Raw genomic sequence first — 18,363 nt, forward strand, 5'->3', positions numbered from 1 at the left:
ATCTTGTCCCCTGCAGGGACACGGATAGAGCTGGAAGCCATTATCCTCAGCAAACTAACACAGGAGCAGAAAACCAGACACCACTTGTTCTCACTTGTAAGTAAGTGGGAGCTTCTGATGAGAACACATGGACACAAGGAGGGGAACACCACACACTGGGGCCCGTTGGGTCGGGGGCAGGGAGAGCATCAGGAAGAATAGCTAAGGGATGCTGGCTTCATACCTAGGTGACAGGATGGTCTGTGCAGCAAACCACCACGGCACACGTTTACCTGTGCAACAGACCTGTACGCCCTCCACCTGTACCCAGAAGTTAAAAGTTGAAGGGAGAAAATGATCTTTCTAAAGAGAAATCACCTACCACATGCAGAAGCCTCACATAAACTGCACGCTCTGCCACAGAAAGGAATGGAATATTTACACTGCCGTTGTAAGACCTCAGTGACCACTCACTATGTTAATTTCCAGTCAACTGAGAAACTGATCACAAACACAGGTGTTGGCATACTTTATTAGATACAAACCCACACTCACATTTTATATATTATTGATCTCTCAGGTAAAAATAAGTTTTCTTTAAAAAGTATGACTTCATAGCTAATCATCAAAAGCTGGTAGAATGACCTGATTTTAAACTGCTCTTTTAAAAAACTCACAACTAAAGTGTAGCGATGTCAAGTATTTACAACACTAAAAAGGAAAGCAGTGAAAGTTGGTCCAGTGTCAACTCTGGAAAGGGGCATCGTCAGTGTAGAGACGAGCAACGCAGGGGACAGGCACGCTCACCCCTGTGCCAGCAGCCGGGCCCTGCAGCTCTCGCGGAGCTTGGCGACGGTGGCCATGGATAAGCTTCCAGGTTCTGAAAATATTTTCTGGAAGGCAAACAATTAGTTTAAAAACAAACCCAACAACCCATTTCTACCTTAGCTCTCCCAGACTGGCAGGCAGACAGACGGGCCTCGTGTGAGGTGGGGGAGGAGCAGTCCACATCCAAGGGCTTCTGGGGTGACCCACAGATGGTCACCATCTCACTCCTGCCCTGGGGCCTAGGACTGCAGCTTTGCTGCTCAGAAATGTTAAATGAATCAAACGGTGGAAGAAAAGACCATCTGCTTCCATTAGACTTTTTTTTTTTTTTTTTTTTGAGACAGAGTCTCGCTCTGTCGCCCAGGCTGAAGTGCAATGGCGCGATCTCGGCTCACTGCAACCTCCGCCTCCCAGGTTCAAGTGATTCTCGTGCCTCAGCCTTCCGAGTAACTGGGACTACATAAGCGTGAGCCACCGCGCCCGGCCAACATGGTCTTCTCTTTGATGAAGGCCCGGCTGCTGAAATACCGCCCACGTTTGCCATGCTGCACCCAGAGTGGCCCCGAGCCTCCACTCCCTCTTAGGAAACTACTGACTCCCAGGCCTGAGCCTCTCCTGGCGTCTTGGCTTCCTCAGAAGGCCTGTCAGGTACAGCTCCCACAACGCCCTCATCAGGACCTGAGTCTATACGGCCTGCGCCAGGTCCAGGACGCAGTGGGGAGGCCGGGCCTTGGGAAGCCACACTTCTGGCACCACACACAGCAGATGAGTACAGCCATTAGGACCAGGAGCAGCGTCCGCAGTGCCAGGGCCAAGAAGACAGGGCCGCCATAGACAGGAAAGCCCTCGGAGGCTCATCCTGTGCCCTGTGCCCACTGGTGCCCGTCCTGTGCACCCTCCGGGTGGTCAGAGCAGCCCCCGGGCTGCAGGTGAGGCGGGGCCCCCTGGGAGGGGACTGAGCCATGTGCAGCCCCACACACTCACCTGCATAAACGTGTGACACTCCATCACGAAACTCCCTTTGGTTATCTGCTTAAACTTATCGCAAATGTCTGGAACGCTGGTGGCTTCCAAAATCAACTCCTGGTGCTGCTTAATTAAGGTCAGGGCCACCCGGAAGATAATCTTCGAGCCTTCGTTAAACAAACAGTCCCAGATCCGAAGCACTGTCTGCAGGGACATGGGAACCCGGTGTCACTCCCTGGCGGCCCACCCGCCCCAGGGCCCGAGTGAGGCGCTCACCTCCACGGGCAAGATGTCCACAAACAGGCAGATGAACCAGCGGGACACCAGCAGCGTCCACAGCACACCGAGACGCTCCATCAGGGCCCCCACAGCCGGCAGCTTCACCCGCACCAGCTCCCCGAGGACCTCCTGGTCGGTCTTCAGGCCCAGCATGGCCGGGCTGTAGTAATCTGCCAGGCAATGTGGAGAAAAGACCCCGAGACACTCCCGTCACCTCCACAAGCCCCGTTCTCCTCGGAGCCAGAGAAAGACAACAGGGCCACCCTGGGAGGACCCCTCCCAAGAGGGAGGGACAAAGTTGGAGAGGAAGAGTCGGGGTGAGGCCTGCAGACACAGGGCTCGTGGGGAGCGACCCCCACAGCCAGGCCTTTCAGGACGTCCCTGAGGCTGGAGGGATAGGCTGGATGCCGCCTGGCTGGGCATCAGTTAAAATCTGCAGGTGGAGGGGGGCGGGGGCGTGGCTCACACCTGTAATCCCAGCACTTTGGGAGGCGGAGGCGGGTGGATCACCTAAAGTCAGGAGTTCAAGACCAGCCTGGCTGACATTGCTGAAACCCCGTCTCTACTAAAAATACAAAAATTAGCCGGGTGTGGTGGTGGGCACCTGTAACCCCAGCTATTCAGGAGGCTGAGGCAGGAGAATCGCTTGAACCTGGGAGGTGGAGGTTGCAGTGGGCCAAGATCACACCACTGCACTCCCGTCTGGGCCACAGAGCGAGACTCTGTCTCAAAAAAACAAACAAAAATCTGCAGGTGGAAAAGAGAGTCCCAAGGAGGTGCAGGCACCCCCGTGTTCCTAGCAGAACTATTTACAACAGCCAAGAGATGGAGGCAACCCACGTGTCCGTCGGCAGACAAGTGGATAAGCAACATGTGAATGTCCACACGATGGAATATTATTCAGCCTTAGAAAGGGAGGGAGTCAGGCCACAGCAGCGGGAGGGAGGGAGTGACAGGACCGAGATTCAGTCTGGGAAGATGAAACAGCTCTGGAGAGGGCGGCGGCAATGGTTACACAGCGAGGTAAGCGGCCCTTGTGCCACTGAACTGCACAGGGGAAAGACATGGGTAAGATGGTACATTCTATGTTCTGTGTATTTTACCACAGTAGAAATAAAACGTACTCAGATAAATACTTCCAACAGCTTGCCCTTCTTTTGAATGGACATTTGTCTTACCAAAGCACTTTTGTGTTTACCTACGTAATTTTTTAACTTGTTCATGTAATGAGTTATAGTACATTTTATTTTTTTTGAGACGGAGTCTCGCTCTGTCACCGAGGCTGGAGTGTAGTGGCGTGATCTTAGCTCACTGGAACCTCTCTGCCTCCTGGGTTCAAGCAATTCTCCTGCCTTAGCCTCCTGAGTAGCTGGGACTACAGGTGCTCACCACCACGCCCAGCTAATTTTTGTATTTTCAGTAGAGACAAAGTTTCACCATATTGGCCAGGCTGGTCTCGAACTCCTGACCTCATGATCTGCCCGCCTCGGCCTCCAAAAGTGCTGGGATTACAGGCGTGAGCCACTGCGCCCAGTCTGTTCTTGTTAATTCAATATCTTGGTTAAAATAAAACCATCACAAACACTGACGCAACATCACGGTCCTGTCACTGCTTTTCAGAGTGAGCACACAGTGAAGTCGGTTTAATAGTAAATACGCCTCTGAAGGTGATTTAGCCAGAGCCAATTCAGTGAGCAAGCGCCAGGGATTAAAAACGCCTCCCTTCCATATCCTTGTTCTGCACCTGCCACTGGGGTTCTCAGCGCTTTGCTCATCTTTCACCTTCTTAGCTGAGCACATACCGTTCCAGCCGGGGAGAGAGGGGTGAGGAACCATCAATCAGTGCCCACCCTGGTTCTGCAGGTGGCCCCCAACCCCACAGGTGGTGTGGCAGGGGGGCTTGAGTGCCAGGCAGCAGGGGGTCTGCAGAGACGCACAGCCTGACCTTGGCCCCAGACACAGAGAAGCTTAGAACAGCTTCCAAAAATAGAGGCGCTGAACTCATTCCCTAAACTCCACCAGGCTGAGCCGGCCACCAAGGGGAGGATTAAATTAAAGCCGCAGCTTCTTTCCCTTCCTTGAACATCGAGGGCAAGGTGGTTCCTCCCAGGCCCAGCCGGCGCAGCGGCTGCTCCCTGCAGAAGGGGCTCATCCCTCAGGCTGAGGCGCAGGCACTGATGTTCCCAGGTGACCACCTCATCTGGTCTCGCGCCGCTGTCCCCCCAGGCTCCTTGTCCCTGTCCTTCTGGGTACATCCACGCCTCTGCAAACCACCCAACACTGCATTCATCACCGAGGCTCCGGGACGGCACCTGCCGGGCCAGGACGGGGGCACAGCTCTGACACTCCCCTGCACACCCCTCAGGGTCTGCGGTCAGACGTGGGCAGGGGCCATACAAAGACGGTGGCCACAGGCGTCTGCACATGGCTGTGGCTTCCTCCTACTTCATTTCCACTCTGCAGATCTTCCTCTGAGAGCAGGTGTGAGTCCCAAGACCACTCTCTCACATGCACTCACAGGCCAGTTCTCCACCCTGGTGCTTTCAATTAGAAAACAAAAGGTGTGAGTTGAAGACTCAAACAATTTTTTTTTGAGACAGGGTCTCACTCTGTCGCCCAAGCTGGAGTGCAGTGGTGCTATCACAGCTCACTGCAGCCTCAACCTCCTGGGCTCAAGTGGTCCCCCTGCCTCAGCCTCCTGCGTAGCTGGGACCACAGGTGTGCACCACCACACCCAGCTAATTTTTAAATATTTTTTGTAGAGAGAAGGTTTTACCATGTTGCCCAGGCTGGTCTAGAATTCCTGGGCAGCCAAAACATTAAATGGTCTGTGCAGCCTTCTGTGAAAGGAGTTTCCATTCCCAGGGGCGTCTCCCTCTCCCTTTCCCTACCAGGAAAGACACCCCTGAAATCCACATCTCAAACCTTACAAAGCAGCCTTGTGGACTAAATTTTCCTGATTCCCTTCCCCGCCCAGAAGCCTGATGCATCTCAAACCTTACAAAGCAGCCTGTGGATTAAATTTTCCTGGTTCCCTTCCCTGCCCAGAAGCCTGAAGGTAGCAGGCTGCCCAGGATGGTGAATGCGCCCAGGCTCCAGCCACACTTTGTGTCCCCCGATCCGGGTGCTCTCCAGGGTGTGCGTGACACGTGTTGATAAGCATCTTTTTCTCACTCATTATTCAGTCTTCGGCCAGTCCCATGTACACAGCCCAGCTGGGGGACCTAAGGTGTACAGGGGAAGACCTTTCTTCCTCCCTGACCACCGACAGTTAAGGAAGGTATAATCCACGCATAACACACTCTGCAGTGCCACGGAGACATTGGGAGAGAGCTTAAAAATTACTGCATTGGCCGGGTGCAGTGGCTCACACCTGTAATCGCAGCACTTTGGGAGGCTGAGACGGGTAGATCACCTGAGGTCAGAAGTTTGAGACTAGTCTGGCCAACATGGTGAAAACCCATCTCTACTAAAAATACAAAAATTAGCTGGGTGTGGTGGCCAGCACCTGTAATCCCAGCTACTCAGCTACTCAGGAGGCTGAGCAGGAGAATTGCTTGACCCGGGAGATGAAGGTTGCAGTGAGCCGAGATCGTGCCACCGCACTCCAGCCTGGGCAACAGAGTGAAACTCCATCTCAAAAAATAAAAAATAAAAATAAAAATAAATTACTGCAAGATGTGTGGAAATTCCCACCACGTGATGTCAAATGAAAAACATGGGATGCGGGACTACATACAAAGCACTCCAAGTGTTTCTAAAATAGCTGCCCCGTGTGCATAGAAAAGACGACCCAGGCTTGCACCAAAAATACCATTTGTGGGGCTCACCCCCACTGATAGGGGTAGTGGGCGGTTCCGATCTTTATCTAGACTTCTCCCTCTTCTTCAGTATTAACACAATGGAAGTGACTCATAAAAGATAATCAGAAAATGGTTACGTGAATGAGATAATGGCGTCAATGCCAAGGAGGGAGCTGGGCGCCCAGGTGGGCAGGGGATGTAGCTGATGCAAGTGTGCATGGAAAACCAGGTGTGTGCATGGAAGCCCGGGTGCGTGCATGGGAGCCCGGGTGCGTACATGGAAACCCAGGTGCCTGCATGGAAACCCGGGTGCGTGCATGGAAACCCGGGTGTGTGCATGGAAACCCGGGTGTGTGCATGGAAGCTGGGGTGTGTGCTTGGAAAACCAGGTGTGTGCATGGAAGCCCAGGTGTGTGCATGGAAACCCAGGGGTGTGCATGGAAACCCAGGGGTGTGCATGGAAACCCAGGTGTGTGCATGGAAGCTGGGGTGTGTGCTTGGAAAACCAGGTGTGTGCATGGAAGCCCAGGTGTGTGCATGGGAGCCCAGGTGCGTGGATGGAAACCCGGGTGTGTGCATGGAAACCCAGGTGTGTGCATGGGAGCCCAGGTGTGTGCGTGGAAACTCAGGTGCGTGCATGGAGCCCAGGTGCGTGGATGGAAACCCAGGTGTGTGCATGGGAGCCCAGGTGTGTGGATGGAAACCCGGGTGTGTGCATGGAAGCCCAGGTGTGTGCATGGAAACCCGGGTGTGTGCATGGAAGCCCGGGTGTGTGCATGGGAGCCCGGGTGTGTGCATGGGAGCCCGGGTGTGTGCATAAAAACCCAGGTGTGTGCATGGAAACCCAGGTGTGTGCATGGGAGCCCAGGTGTGTGCATGGGAGCCCAGGTGTGTGCATGGAAACCCAGGTGTGTGCATGGGAGCCCAGGTGTGTGTATGGAAAACCAGTTGTGTGCATGGAAACCCAGGTGTGTGCATGGAAGCCCAGGTGTGTGCATGGAAAACCAGGTGTGTGCATGGGAGCCCAGTGTGTGCATGGAAAACCAGGTGTGTGCATGGAAAACCAGGTGTGTGCATTGGAGCACAGGTGTGTGCATGGGAGCCCAGGTGCATGGATGGAAACCCAGGTGTGTGCATGGGAGCCCAGGTGTGTGCATGGAAACCGGTCGCAGCTCTCCTGTGAAGAAGCACCTGCCCAGCCCCGGCTTCCATCCAGATAGGAGGAATCCACCTCTTCCCAACAGACACGGTCTTTGCTCCTCATCTGAGCCACAGGATTGACCATGGCAGAGACCAGGTGCATGACCTGGGGGTTGGGGGCTCAGGGGCGGCTGCTACCAGGATGGCCTTGCCTCTGTGAGTGACCACAGCTGCGGGGCTGGGATACCAGGAGGCACGGGCTGCAGCATGGGAGGCGGCCCAGGAGGAGATGCCAAGAAGGCACAGCAAGGACAGCCAGTGCAGGAGCCACCCGGGTGCCCACCCAGCAGCTGCCCACCCCCACTGCCCGAGCCAGCCTCTCTGCATCTCTTTTCCTGAGAAGACTTCGGCGTGGCGCAGCCCTTACAGGGCATAAGCCTTCTCAGACGCAGCTCAGGTTACAGCAAGGAAGCTGCAAGGCTGGTTTTGCTGTTTGGTTTACTTTTTTTTTTTTTTTTTTTTAGACAGAGTCTCACTCTGTCACCCAGGCTGGAGTGCAGTGGTATGATCTCGGCTCACTGCAACCTCCGCCTCCCAGGTTAAAGCGATTCTCCTGCCTCAGCCTCCTGAGTAGCTGGGATCACAGGCATCCGCCACCAGGCCCGGCTAATTTTTTGTATTTTTAGTAGAGACGGGGTTTCATCATGTTGGCCAGTCTGGTCTCGAATTCCTGACCTCAGGCGATCCACCCACCTCGGCCTCCCAAAGTGCTGAGATTACAGGCGTGACCCACCATGCCTAGCCTTTTGTTTACATTTTTAAAAATGTATTTTGGGCCGGGTGCCATGTCTTATGCCTGTAATCCCAGCACTCTGGGAGGCCGAGGTGGGAGGATTGCTCGAGCCCAGGAGTTCCAGACCAGCCTGGGCAACAAAATAAAAAATAAATTAAAAAAAACCTAGCCATGAAATAGCAATGATAAGAACTGCACAAAGAACCCCCACATCCCCATCAGATTCCCTGTGAACATTTCAGCACATTTGCTCCCCCATCACCTCCCTATCTGCACGCACACCACACACAGGTACACACGTGCACACGCACGCCACACACAGGTACACACGTGCACACGCACACCACACACGTGCACACGCACGCCACACACAGGTACACACGTGCACACGCACACCACACACAGGTACACACGTGCACACGCACACCACACACGTGCACACGCACGCCACACAGGTACACACGTGCACACGTACACCACACGGACACACGCGTGCACACGCACGCCACACAGGTACACACGTGCACACGCACGCCACACACAGGTACACACGTGCACACATACACCACACGGACACACACGTGCACAAGCACACCACACACAGGTACACACGTGCACACGCACACCACACGGGCACACACGTGCACACGCACACCTGCCTCCATCCCCTGGACTGTGTGAGGCAGAGCTGCACACTCACTGCCCCATCACACCAAATACTCCAGGGTGTGCTTCCCCAAACAACAGTATGGCCACCTCGACACTAGTCAACACCGACACCACCTCCCAGTTCCCAGATCCCACCCGACGGTCTTCAAGCACTCCGTGAGGACAGTTCCCACAAACACATCCCGAGGAATCCACCCAAGAACAAGCTTCAGGAGCCACACTGACAAAGGCCCAGTGACACACATTACGCCAGAGTTTCCTGGAGAAACAGGCGGGTCCAGGTCTGGGGCAGAAGGCCCATGGGGTGAGCCCAGAGTAGCCTGTCCTGCAGACTCGAGGAAGCCGTCGGCGCCACATTCACATCCACAGGACTCAGGGGCCAACCAGAAGAGGTTCCCGCTGGCCACAGATGGGGCAACCTGAGCTTCAAGAAGGATAAAAACCCTCCAGTGTGTGCAGCCCAGGAGTCCACAGTTGACATGGACACACAGCACTGACCAACCACCTTCTAGTGACCAGACGCCAATTTATTATTTTGAGGGCGGGGACATAAAGCCAAGGGACCAGCATTTATCCCGCCACTTCTAATGGACTCGTGACATCAGGTCTTGATTCAGCCGCCAGTCTGCAGGAAATTTCGAGGAGAGGGGCCCAGCCGGAGGGCGCCGGGGTATCCCCATCAGGAAAGCCTGAGGCGCCGAGCTCGGCGGGTTGGCTTACCCAAGTGCTTGGACAGGAAGAGAAAGAGGTGCAGATTCCCACGCACAGACCGAAGGGGCCCAAGGGTTCCTCACGTGTAACCCGGGGCAATGCTAAGACACACAGCCCAGGTGCCCATGCGCATGGCGAACCGCAGAAAACAGCACAGAGCAGTGTGGTCACAGTCAGGAAGATGGGATCCAGTCACAACCTTTGCCAGACTCACGAATGCACCCATCACCACTGCACCGTACGCTTGAAATGGAGGGACTATGGGATAAGTGGATTTCACCTCAACAAAGATTTCTCTTCAGTGCCTGCGCTTTTATTGTTTTATTTTATTTATTTATTTATTTTGAGATAGGATCTTGGTCTGTCACCCAGGCTGGAGAGCAGTGGCGTGATCTCGGCTCACTGCAACCTCCACCTCCCAGGCTCAGACAATTCTCGTGCCTCAGCCTCCCAAGCAGCTGGGATTACAGGTGTGCGCCACCACGCCCAGCTAATTTTTGTATTTTTAGTAGAGATGGGGTTTTGCCATGTTGTCCAGGCTGGTCTTGAGCAATCTGCCCGCCTAGGACTCCCAAAATGCTGGGATTACAGGCGAGAGCCACCACGCCCGTCTCAGTGCCTGTACTTTATTTATTTATTTATTTATTTTGTGTGTGTGTGTGTGTGTGTGTGTGTGTGTGTGTGTGTGTGTCCGAGGCTGGAGTGCAGTGGCACGATCTTGGTTCACTGCAGCCTCCACCTTCCAGGTTCAAGCGACTCTCCTGCCTCAGCCTCCTGAGTAGCTGGGATCATAGGTGTGTGCCACCATGCCTGGCAAGTTTTTGTATTTTTAGTAGGGATGAGGTTTCACCATACTGGCCAAGCTGGTCCCGAACTCCTGACCCCAGGTGATCTGCCCACCTCAGCCTCCCAAAGTGCTGGGATTACAGGGGTGAGCCGCCGCGCCTGGCCCATGCCTGTGCTTTTAGAAACATGTAAAGTGCTCTCACACACAGGGGACATCTTGGGACAGATACACGAGAAACTCTCTGTAGGGTCCGGAGGACCGAGAGGGAGGGACCTGTTTCCCCTCCGTCCCCACCCCGCACTGCCGCGACCGCCTCCCGCCCACCCCGCACTGCTGCGACCGCCTCCCGCCCACCCTGCACTGCTACGACCGCCTCCCGCTGGCCTGTGACTTTTGCACCTAGAAGCTGACTAGTTAATAAAATTAAAGTCAGCTGCAAAGATAAAGCAATCGAGAAAAACAGAAAATAAGAACAGCAAATGCTTACCTAGGTACTAACTTAGTTCAGAGTGATAAATCAGTCATGCGCGGAAACAGTTTCATCCTGAACTGAACCACTCTTGCGGATTCTCAATTTGAGATTATAAATAAGCAATAAAGTTGTCCTAGGGTTAGAATGAGAAACTGGTGGAAATCTTCAATTTGCTAGACAGAACAAATCTTTAAACAGAAAAAAAAAGCACGTAATCCTTCAGGCAAAGGAAAGACTTTCTAACTGGGGTGGGCAGAGCAGGGAGGGCCCCTCTGGCTTCGCGTTCACCAGGGAGAGCCGTGAGCAGCAACAGTGGGCTTATCAGACAGCCGCAAACATGAGCACCACAGCCCGGCAGTGGAGGACTGATGGCCTTTTCCTCTTTAACTTCTGTTAAGTTTGGCTTGGCTAATTCTTTTCTTTTGAGACGGACACTTGCTCTGTCGCCCAGGCTGGATGGAGTGCAGTGGCACGATCTCGGCTCACTGCAAGCTCCGCCTCCCGGGTTCACGCCATTCTTCTGCCTCAGCCTCCCGAGGAGCTGGGACTACAGGTGCCCGCCACCACGCCCGGCTAATTTTTTGTATTTTTAGTAGACACGGGGTTTCACTGTGTTAGCCAGGATGGTCTCGATCTCCTGACCTCGCGATCCGTCTGCCTCAGCCTCCCAAAGTGCTGGGATTACAGGCATGAGCCACTACACCTGGCCAAGTTTGGCTAATTCTTAAACCTATCAGTTTTATAATGCTAAAAAGGTTTTTTTATTTTTAATATTTATGGATACCTAATAGGTGTACATATTAATGGTGTCCATGTGATATTTTGATACAGGCATTCAATGTGTCATGATCAGACCTGGGTCACTGGAGGCTGGCCGTGGTGGCGTGTGCCTGTAATCCCAGCTACTCGGGAGGCTGAGGCAGGAGAATCGCTTGAACCCAGGAGGCGGAGGTTGCAGTGAGCCGAGATCATGCCATTGCACTCCAGCCTGAGAGACACAGCGGGACTCTGTCTCACGAAAAAAAAAAACAAAAACCTGGGTAACTGGGATCCACCCACATTTACCATTTCTTTGTGTTGGGATCATCCCAAATCTTCTCTTCTAGCTATTTTGAAATACATGTTACTGTTACCTATAGTGGGTCTGACCTACTAACACACGGTCTCAATTCTTCTAACTGTAGGTCTGTAACCATTAACGAGCCTCTCTATCCCCCTCCCTTCCTGGCCTCTGGTAACTGCCCTTCTACTCTCTGCCTCCATGAGTTTCATTTTTATTTAGTGCCCACATGTGGGTGGGAACATGTGATATCTGTCTCTGCGCCCGGCTTATTTCACTTAACACAGTGTCCTCCAGTTCCCTCCATGCTGCTGCAAATGACAGGATTTTTTTTTTTTTTCTTTTTGAGATGGAGTCTTACTGTTGTCGCCCAGGCTGGAGTGTAGTGGTACAAACTCAGCTCACTGCAGCCTCAACCTCCTAGGTTCAAGCGATTCTCCTGCCTCAGCCTCCTGAGTAGCTGGAATTATAGATGCCCGCCACCACGCCTGGCAATTTTTTTATTTTAGTAGAGAAAGGGTTTCACCGTGTTGACCAGGCTGGTCTGAAACTCCTGACCTCAGGTGATCCACCCGCCTCGGCCTCACAAAGTGTTGGGATTACAGGCGACAGCCACCACGCCTGGCCAGGATCTCATTCTTTCTAAGGCTGAACAGCACTCTGCTGAGTGTGTGCACCTCACTTTCCTTATCCATCCATCTGCGGTCAGACACCTGGGTTGATTCTATCCTGGCTGCTGGGAGCAGTGCCGTGGCGAACGCTGGAGGACAGATGCCCTTCAACAGAGTAACTTCCTTTCTTCTGGAAACACACCCAGCAGTGGGAATAAGGTAGTTTTTTTTTTTTTTTTTTTAAGGCAAAATAGGTACTGTAAAATTTAATTAAAAACAAACAAACAAACATGCAAAGGGTTCCTCACCCTCTAGGTGTAAGATTCAGTCCCAAGTCCTCCTCTGAAAGGAAAGTGACCTCGGTGTGCCGAGCACTAGGAAAGGCCAACTTGGACTCAGCACCAGGCCAGGATTCTCCACTGCTGCCTGCAGACACCATCGCTGGGAGACTGAAGAACAGGCGGGCTCTGGCCGTGGTTGGGGGCGAGGTGAGGGGGGCTGGCTTCGGAGCCACCCGCTGGGTTGGCCCTGCCTACACCTACACTAGCTGTGCAGGACACCAGCCCCTTGCCCTGGGCCCTACCTCTGCACTGGGAACACGAGACCCCACCTGATGTCCTGAAGCCCTGAGGACAGCGGACACACGAACTGCCCTAGAACGGTACCAACCATCCCTCCAGGCAGCGGACGCACACAGGCCAAGTGACTGCCTGGCACTCAGCCCTAGAACTGTACCAACCAACCCTCCAGACAGTGGACGCACACAGACCAAGTGCCCGCCTGGCGCTCAGCCCTAGAACTGTACCAACCATCCCTCCAGACAGCAGATGCGTGAGGGTGAGAGGGCTCTGGGAAAACCCACCGCACTTCCCAAGTGCCCTGTACAAATTTCCAGATTCCAGAAAAGGTGCAGAGAAGCTACCAGGAAATAATGTTTCTGATGTGCTTACGCTGTTACATTTCACAGGTCAAAAGCTAACAGACCTGTTACATGTCAACTAAACAAACTGAGGCCAGGCGTGGTGGCTCAAGCCTGTAATCCCAGCACTTTGGAAGGCTGAGGTGGGAGGATCACTTGAGCCCAAGAGTTCGAGACCAGCCTGGGCAATTCAAGAAGACCCTGTCTGTACTCAAAATAAAAAAATTAGTCGGGCATGGTGGTGCACAGCTGCAGTCCCTGCTAGTTGGGAGGCTGAGGTGGGAGGATCACTTGAACCCAGGAGGTCAAAGGCTGCAGTGAGCTGTGATGGTGCCACTGTACTCCAGCCTGGCAACAGTGAGATCCTGTATCCAATAAATAATAAATAAATAAACTTTAGAAGTAGCTAAGATCTCCGGCTAAATACTTGGTAGAAAACTGAGCAATTACTTAAATTTCAAGATCCCACTAAATTAGGTCAACTGTCTTGAATTCAGCAATTTGTTAGCATACAACTCAATTAAACTTTATCTGCTATAACTAGGAGACCCTGAATGGAAAAGCAGCAATGACTTTTTTCCGCAATATATAGAGTTCTTTTTAAAAAAAGTAGCTTATGGCGAAACCTGGTATCAAGAGGCCTCGGATTGTACAGCGTGCTTTCTGTGCAACCCTCTCACGGAATAAGCTCACACTTTAGGTGCAAGGCCTGAGGCCCACAGGTCTGGTGAGCCTGGCCGCCTGGTGACTCAGCGCAATCTGATCCCAAAACAGCTGCTCCTGACCCCAGAGACCAGCTTCCTGTGACAAAGCCAGCCCAACGGGGGCGTGGCCCAGGCCACGTGAGCAACACCCTCAGGACAGGTGACCCCAGGGAACCCCACTCGGGAGGACGCAGGAAACGCACCTCCGATGTGGCAATTGCGGCGCCGAGAGCCTCCCTCCACCCACCTCTGCTCACGGGGCTGAGCTGTGGCCCCCACAGAATGTGCCTCGTCCGTCCGCATCTCAGCCAGTCCTCCCAGCCAGAGCTGAGGTATTTCTATGTCGAGTTATTAAAACCTGACCTGTTTCCCTGTTTTTCAGAGGAAACCAGGTCAAACCCATCTTTCAGGATGTAGAGCGCTAATTCAGGGCTGCACCGACTCATGACTGACGCAGTCTTCCGAGACAGGGCCCCCTCCACCCTCAGTCACGCGGCAGGGCCCGGTCAACCTCCTCCTCTGAGGAGGCCCGGGACCCATCGCCCGCCCGGGGAGCGGCGTCTGCACCTTCTTCCTGCGTCCTTTCCATGCCTTGTTGGGATGGTGATCGATGGCCATCATCTTCATGGGCTCTACAAGAGGCCGCGGGTGTGGCAGGTGTTCTGGGCTGAGAACTCGGGGTGTGGGGCATCTGCGTGTGGATGGTCACAGGCCACGGGGAGCGTGTCCTCAGGTCACTTCCTAACTGAATTGGGATTAGAGGCATTTGCTGGTAAAAGTAACTCCCTTAACTGGACCCCCTCTAAGTGACTCATGAGCGATGAACCAAACAGTCCGCAACAACAGTGGTGGGGGAAACCGGGGAGGCAGATGTGGGGTGCAGGCCTTGGGCGGGGAGGCCTGAGATGGGATCTCAGCCCGGGGATGGGATCTCAGCCTTGCTGGTGGACTGTGTACGAGCTACTTAATCCCCACCAGTCTCGGCCTCCTCCAAGGAAAAAGACGACAACGTGCATGACATTTTCAATACCCAGACGGACTCCAACCCTGTGGTCACTGCCCCACGGCAGGGAGCTTTCGTTTTGTGTCACGGGCCTGGAGGCCTCGGTGGCTGCAGAAGGCTCCACTCCAACCCCAGTCTTTCCATTTCCACCTTCATGCTCACCAGGGAGCTCAGCCATGGGTTCACAGGTCTGCTGGCCATTCCGGTCTCTATTTTGTAAATTGCCTGTTAGGCACATTCTTCACCTGATGTTCTGCTGAGCTGTTTCTTTTTCTGCTTAGATTTTTTTTTTTTTTTTTTTTTTTTTTGAGACGGAGCTTCGCTCTTGTTGCCCAAGCTGGAGTGCAATGGTGCAGTCTCGGCTCACTGCAACCTCTGCCTCCCAGGTTTAAGTGATTCTCCTGCCTCAGCCTCCCAAGTAGCTGGGATTACAGGTGCACGGCACCACGCCCAGCTAATTTTTGTATTTTTAGTAGAGACAGAGTTTTACCATGTTGACCAGGCTGGTCTCGAACTCCTGACCTTAGGTGATCTACCCACCTCAGCCTCCCAAAGTGCTGGGACTACAGGCATGAGCCACCACGCCCTGGCTTTCTGCTTAGATTTTTAGAAATTCACACACAGTCCAGACACTAACCCTTTGTTAATTATATGGATCAAAGATACTTTCTCAAACCAGCAGCTTATCTTTTTACTTTGCTTATGATGTCTCTTACCAAAATTAGTTTTTAAATTTTCATGTAATTAAAATTATCGACGCCTTTTATACTTTCTGAATTATGTTCAAGAACTTCTCCCCTACTCCCACATGACACGACTGTTCTGTATTTTGTTCTCTGAGTTTCAAAGTTTTACTTTTTTACATGAGTCTTAAATCCATCTGGAAATGAAATAAGGGTTTAATTTTGTTTTCTTCCATACAGTCAACTGTCACTGAATTATGTTTTAAACAGTCTTTTTCCCATTAATTGATATATCTCACAAAAGACATTCCCATAAGTTAACAGATCCACAGACTGGTTGATTTCTATCTGGCTTCGCAATTCTGTTCCATTGGTCTGTTTATCCATTCATAACCTAATACCACACCATTTTAATTATTAGAGCATTATATCTCCAGTGTTCTTCTTTCAAGCCTTCTTGGCTTGGCTTTGCCCTTGATTATTCCATATGATTAAGCCATCCTTGGATTTCTGGAAAAAACTATCTTCAAACTAAAAAAATACTTCATAATCACCCGTAGATTCAAGTTGCTAATATTAATAATTAACAATTACATACTTCTATTCATCAGTGAGATTAGCCTGTATGGTGTGAAGGCTATACTAGCTTCATAACATGAAGTGATGAGAGTTTATTTCTTTTATTTTCTGCAAGATTGATTAATTAGTTATTTAGACAGGGTCTTGCTCCGTCACCCAGGCTGCAGTGCAGTGGCACTACCACAGCTCACTGCAGCCTCGACCTCCTTAGCTCAACTGATCCTCCCACCTCAGCCTCCCGGGTAGCTGGGACCACAGGCATGCACCACCCAAAGTGCTAGGATTACAGGTATGAGCCACAGATTTATTTTTAAAAAACAGGAATTAATCACAGCCCTTTGTGAGGCCAAGGCAGGAGTACTACTTGAGGCCAGGTGTTCAAGGCCAGCCTGGGCAACATAGCAAGAACCTGTCTCTACAAATAAAAAAAAAAATCAACTAGGCATGGTGGTGCCCACCTGTGGTCCCAGCTACTCAGAGGCTGCAGTGAGCCATGATCACACCACTGCACTCCAGCCTGGGTGACAGACTGAGACCGTGTCTCTAAAAAATACAATAAAATGGCCAGGCGCTGTGGCTCACACCTGTAATCCCAGCACTTTGGGAGGCCAAGGTGGGCGGATCACCTGAGGTCAGGAGTTCGAGACCAGCCTGGCCAACATGGTGAAACCCCGTCTCTTACTACAAATACAAAAATTAGCCGGGCGTGGTGGCGGGCGCCTGTAGTCCCAGCTACTCAGGAGACTGAGGCAGGAGAATGGCATGAACCCGGGAGGCGGAGCTTGCAGTGAGCCGAGATTGCGCCACTGCACTCCAGCCTGGGCGACAGAGTGAGACTCTGTCTTGAAAAAAATAAATAAATAAAACAATAAAATAAAAACATTAAAAAGCAGGAGTTACCTGTTCCTTCACAGTTTGATAGCAGTAAAAACCCAGTGTGTCCATGCACACACCCATCAGATGTTCTATTTTCTCTCTCAAGTCAACTTCGTTAGGCTGTTTTTTTCTCAGAATTATCCATTTCTGTCTCTTCATTTTTTTCTTTTGATTCTTAAAAATCTCTACAAATCTTCAAATTACAGCACCTTTTCATTTCTACTATATCTTATCCTTTTTTTTTTTTTCTCTGAGATAAGAGTCTCACTCTGTCGCCCAGGCTGGAGTGCAGTGGCGTGATCTTGGCTCACTACAGCCTGTTCTAAACTCACGAATGCACCAATCACCACTGCACCATACGCTTGAAATGGGGGAACTGTGGGATATGTGGATTATACCTCAACAAAGATTTCTCTTCAGTGTCTGTGCTTTTATGTATGTGTGTATGTATGTATGTTTGTATATATTTATTTGAGACAGGGTCTTGTCCTGTTGCCCAGGCCTGAGTGTAGTGGTGTGATCTCGGCTTTCTGCAACCTCTGTCCCCTGGGTTCAAGCAATTCTCCTGCTTCAGCCTCCCAAGTAGCTGGGACTACAGGCACCCGCCACCATGCCCAGCTAATTTTTGTATTTTTAGTAGAGATGGGGTTTCACCATGTTGGTCAGGCTGGTCTCGAACTCCTGACGTCAGGTGATCCTCTTGCCTCAGCCTCCCAAAGTGCTGGGATTACAGGCGTGAGCCACCGTGCCCAGCTACATTTTTTTCTTATCAGTCTTGCCAGAGGTTTGTCTATTTATCAGTTTTCCCAAAGAACCAGATTTTTGTCTGAGTTTATCTTTTCTTCTGTTTCTCTGTTTCTGTCGCTAATTTTCAGTCCTTCATGTGTATGTTTATATCGGTCTATAAAAACTCTGGAAATACATACATCAGACTGATGATAACAGTTACCTCTGAGTAGGAGATAAATGGGGATGTGCCAGTGAAGGCGGGTCGTCACTTTTGTTTAAATTTTTATTTTTAGAGATGGGAGGGGTCTCACTTTATTGCCCAGGCTGGTCTTGAACTTCTGGGCTCAAGTGATCCTCTCACCTTGTGGCCTCCCAGATGCTGGGATTATATATGAGCTACTCTGCCCGGCCCTGTTTTTTTTTTGAGATGGAGTCTCGCTCCGTCTTCCCACACTGGAGTGTAGTGGTGTGATCTAGCTCACTGCAACCTCAGCCTCCCTCAAGCTGATTCTTGTGCCTCAGCCTCCTAAGTAGCTGGGATTACAGGCATCTGCCACCACACCTGTCTAATTTTTGTATTTTTAGTGGAGATGGGGTTTTGCCATGTTGGCCAGGCTGGTCTTGAACTCCTAAATGCCTGCCTCGGTCTTGCAAAGTGCTAGGATTACAGGCATGAGCCACGGCTCCTGGCTGTCACTTTTTATTCTATAAAAAGTACTGTTGGGAGGCCGAGGCAGGCGGATCACGAGGTCAGGAGATCGAGACCATCCTG

General features: G+C 51.9%; 1 protein-coding gene across 2 annotated transcripts in view; it reads right to left on the minus strand.

Annotated features, from left to right (window-relative positions):
• Positions 1-491: 491 nt before the first annotated feature.
• The window catches only part of GRTP1 (growth hormone regulated TBC protein 1), a 40,251-nt gene continuing 22,379 nt past the window's right edge, over positions 492-18,363 (minus strand). For both annotated transcript variants that reach the window (XM_034937049.2, XM_034937050.1), the window contains 3 exons: positions 2,050-2,222; positions 1,792-1,977; positions 492-872 (listed from right to left, as the gene is read on the minus strand). In XM_034937049.2, coding sequence (XP_034792940.1) covers positions 783-872; positions 1,792-1,977; positions 2,050-2,222 — 449 coding nt within the window. In that variant the 3' untranslated portion in view covers positions 492-782. The remainder of the gene's footprint in view (positions 873-1,791; positions 1,978-2,049; positions 2,223-18,363) is intronic.

The sequence above is a fragment of the Pan paniscus genome, chromosome 14, assembly GCF_029289425.2.
Source record: "Pan paniscus chromosome 14, NHGRI_mPanPan1-v2.0_pri, whole genome shotgun sequence".
Lineage (NCBI taxonomy): Eukaryota > Metazoa > Chordata > Mammalia > Primates > Hominidae > Pan > Pan paniscus.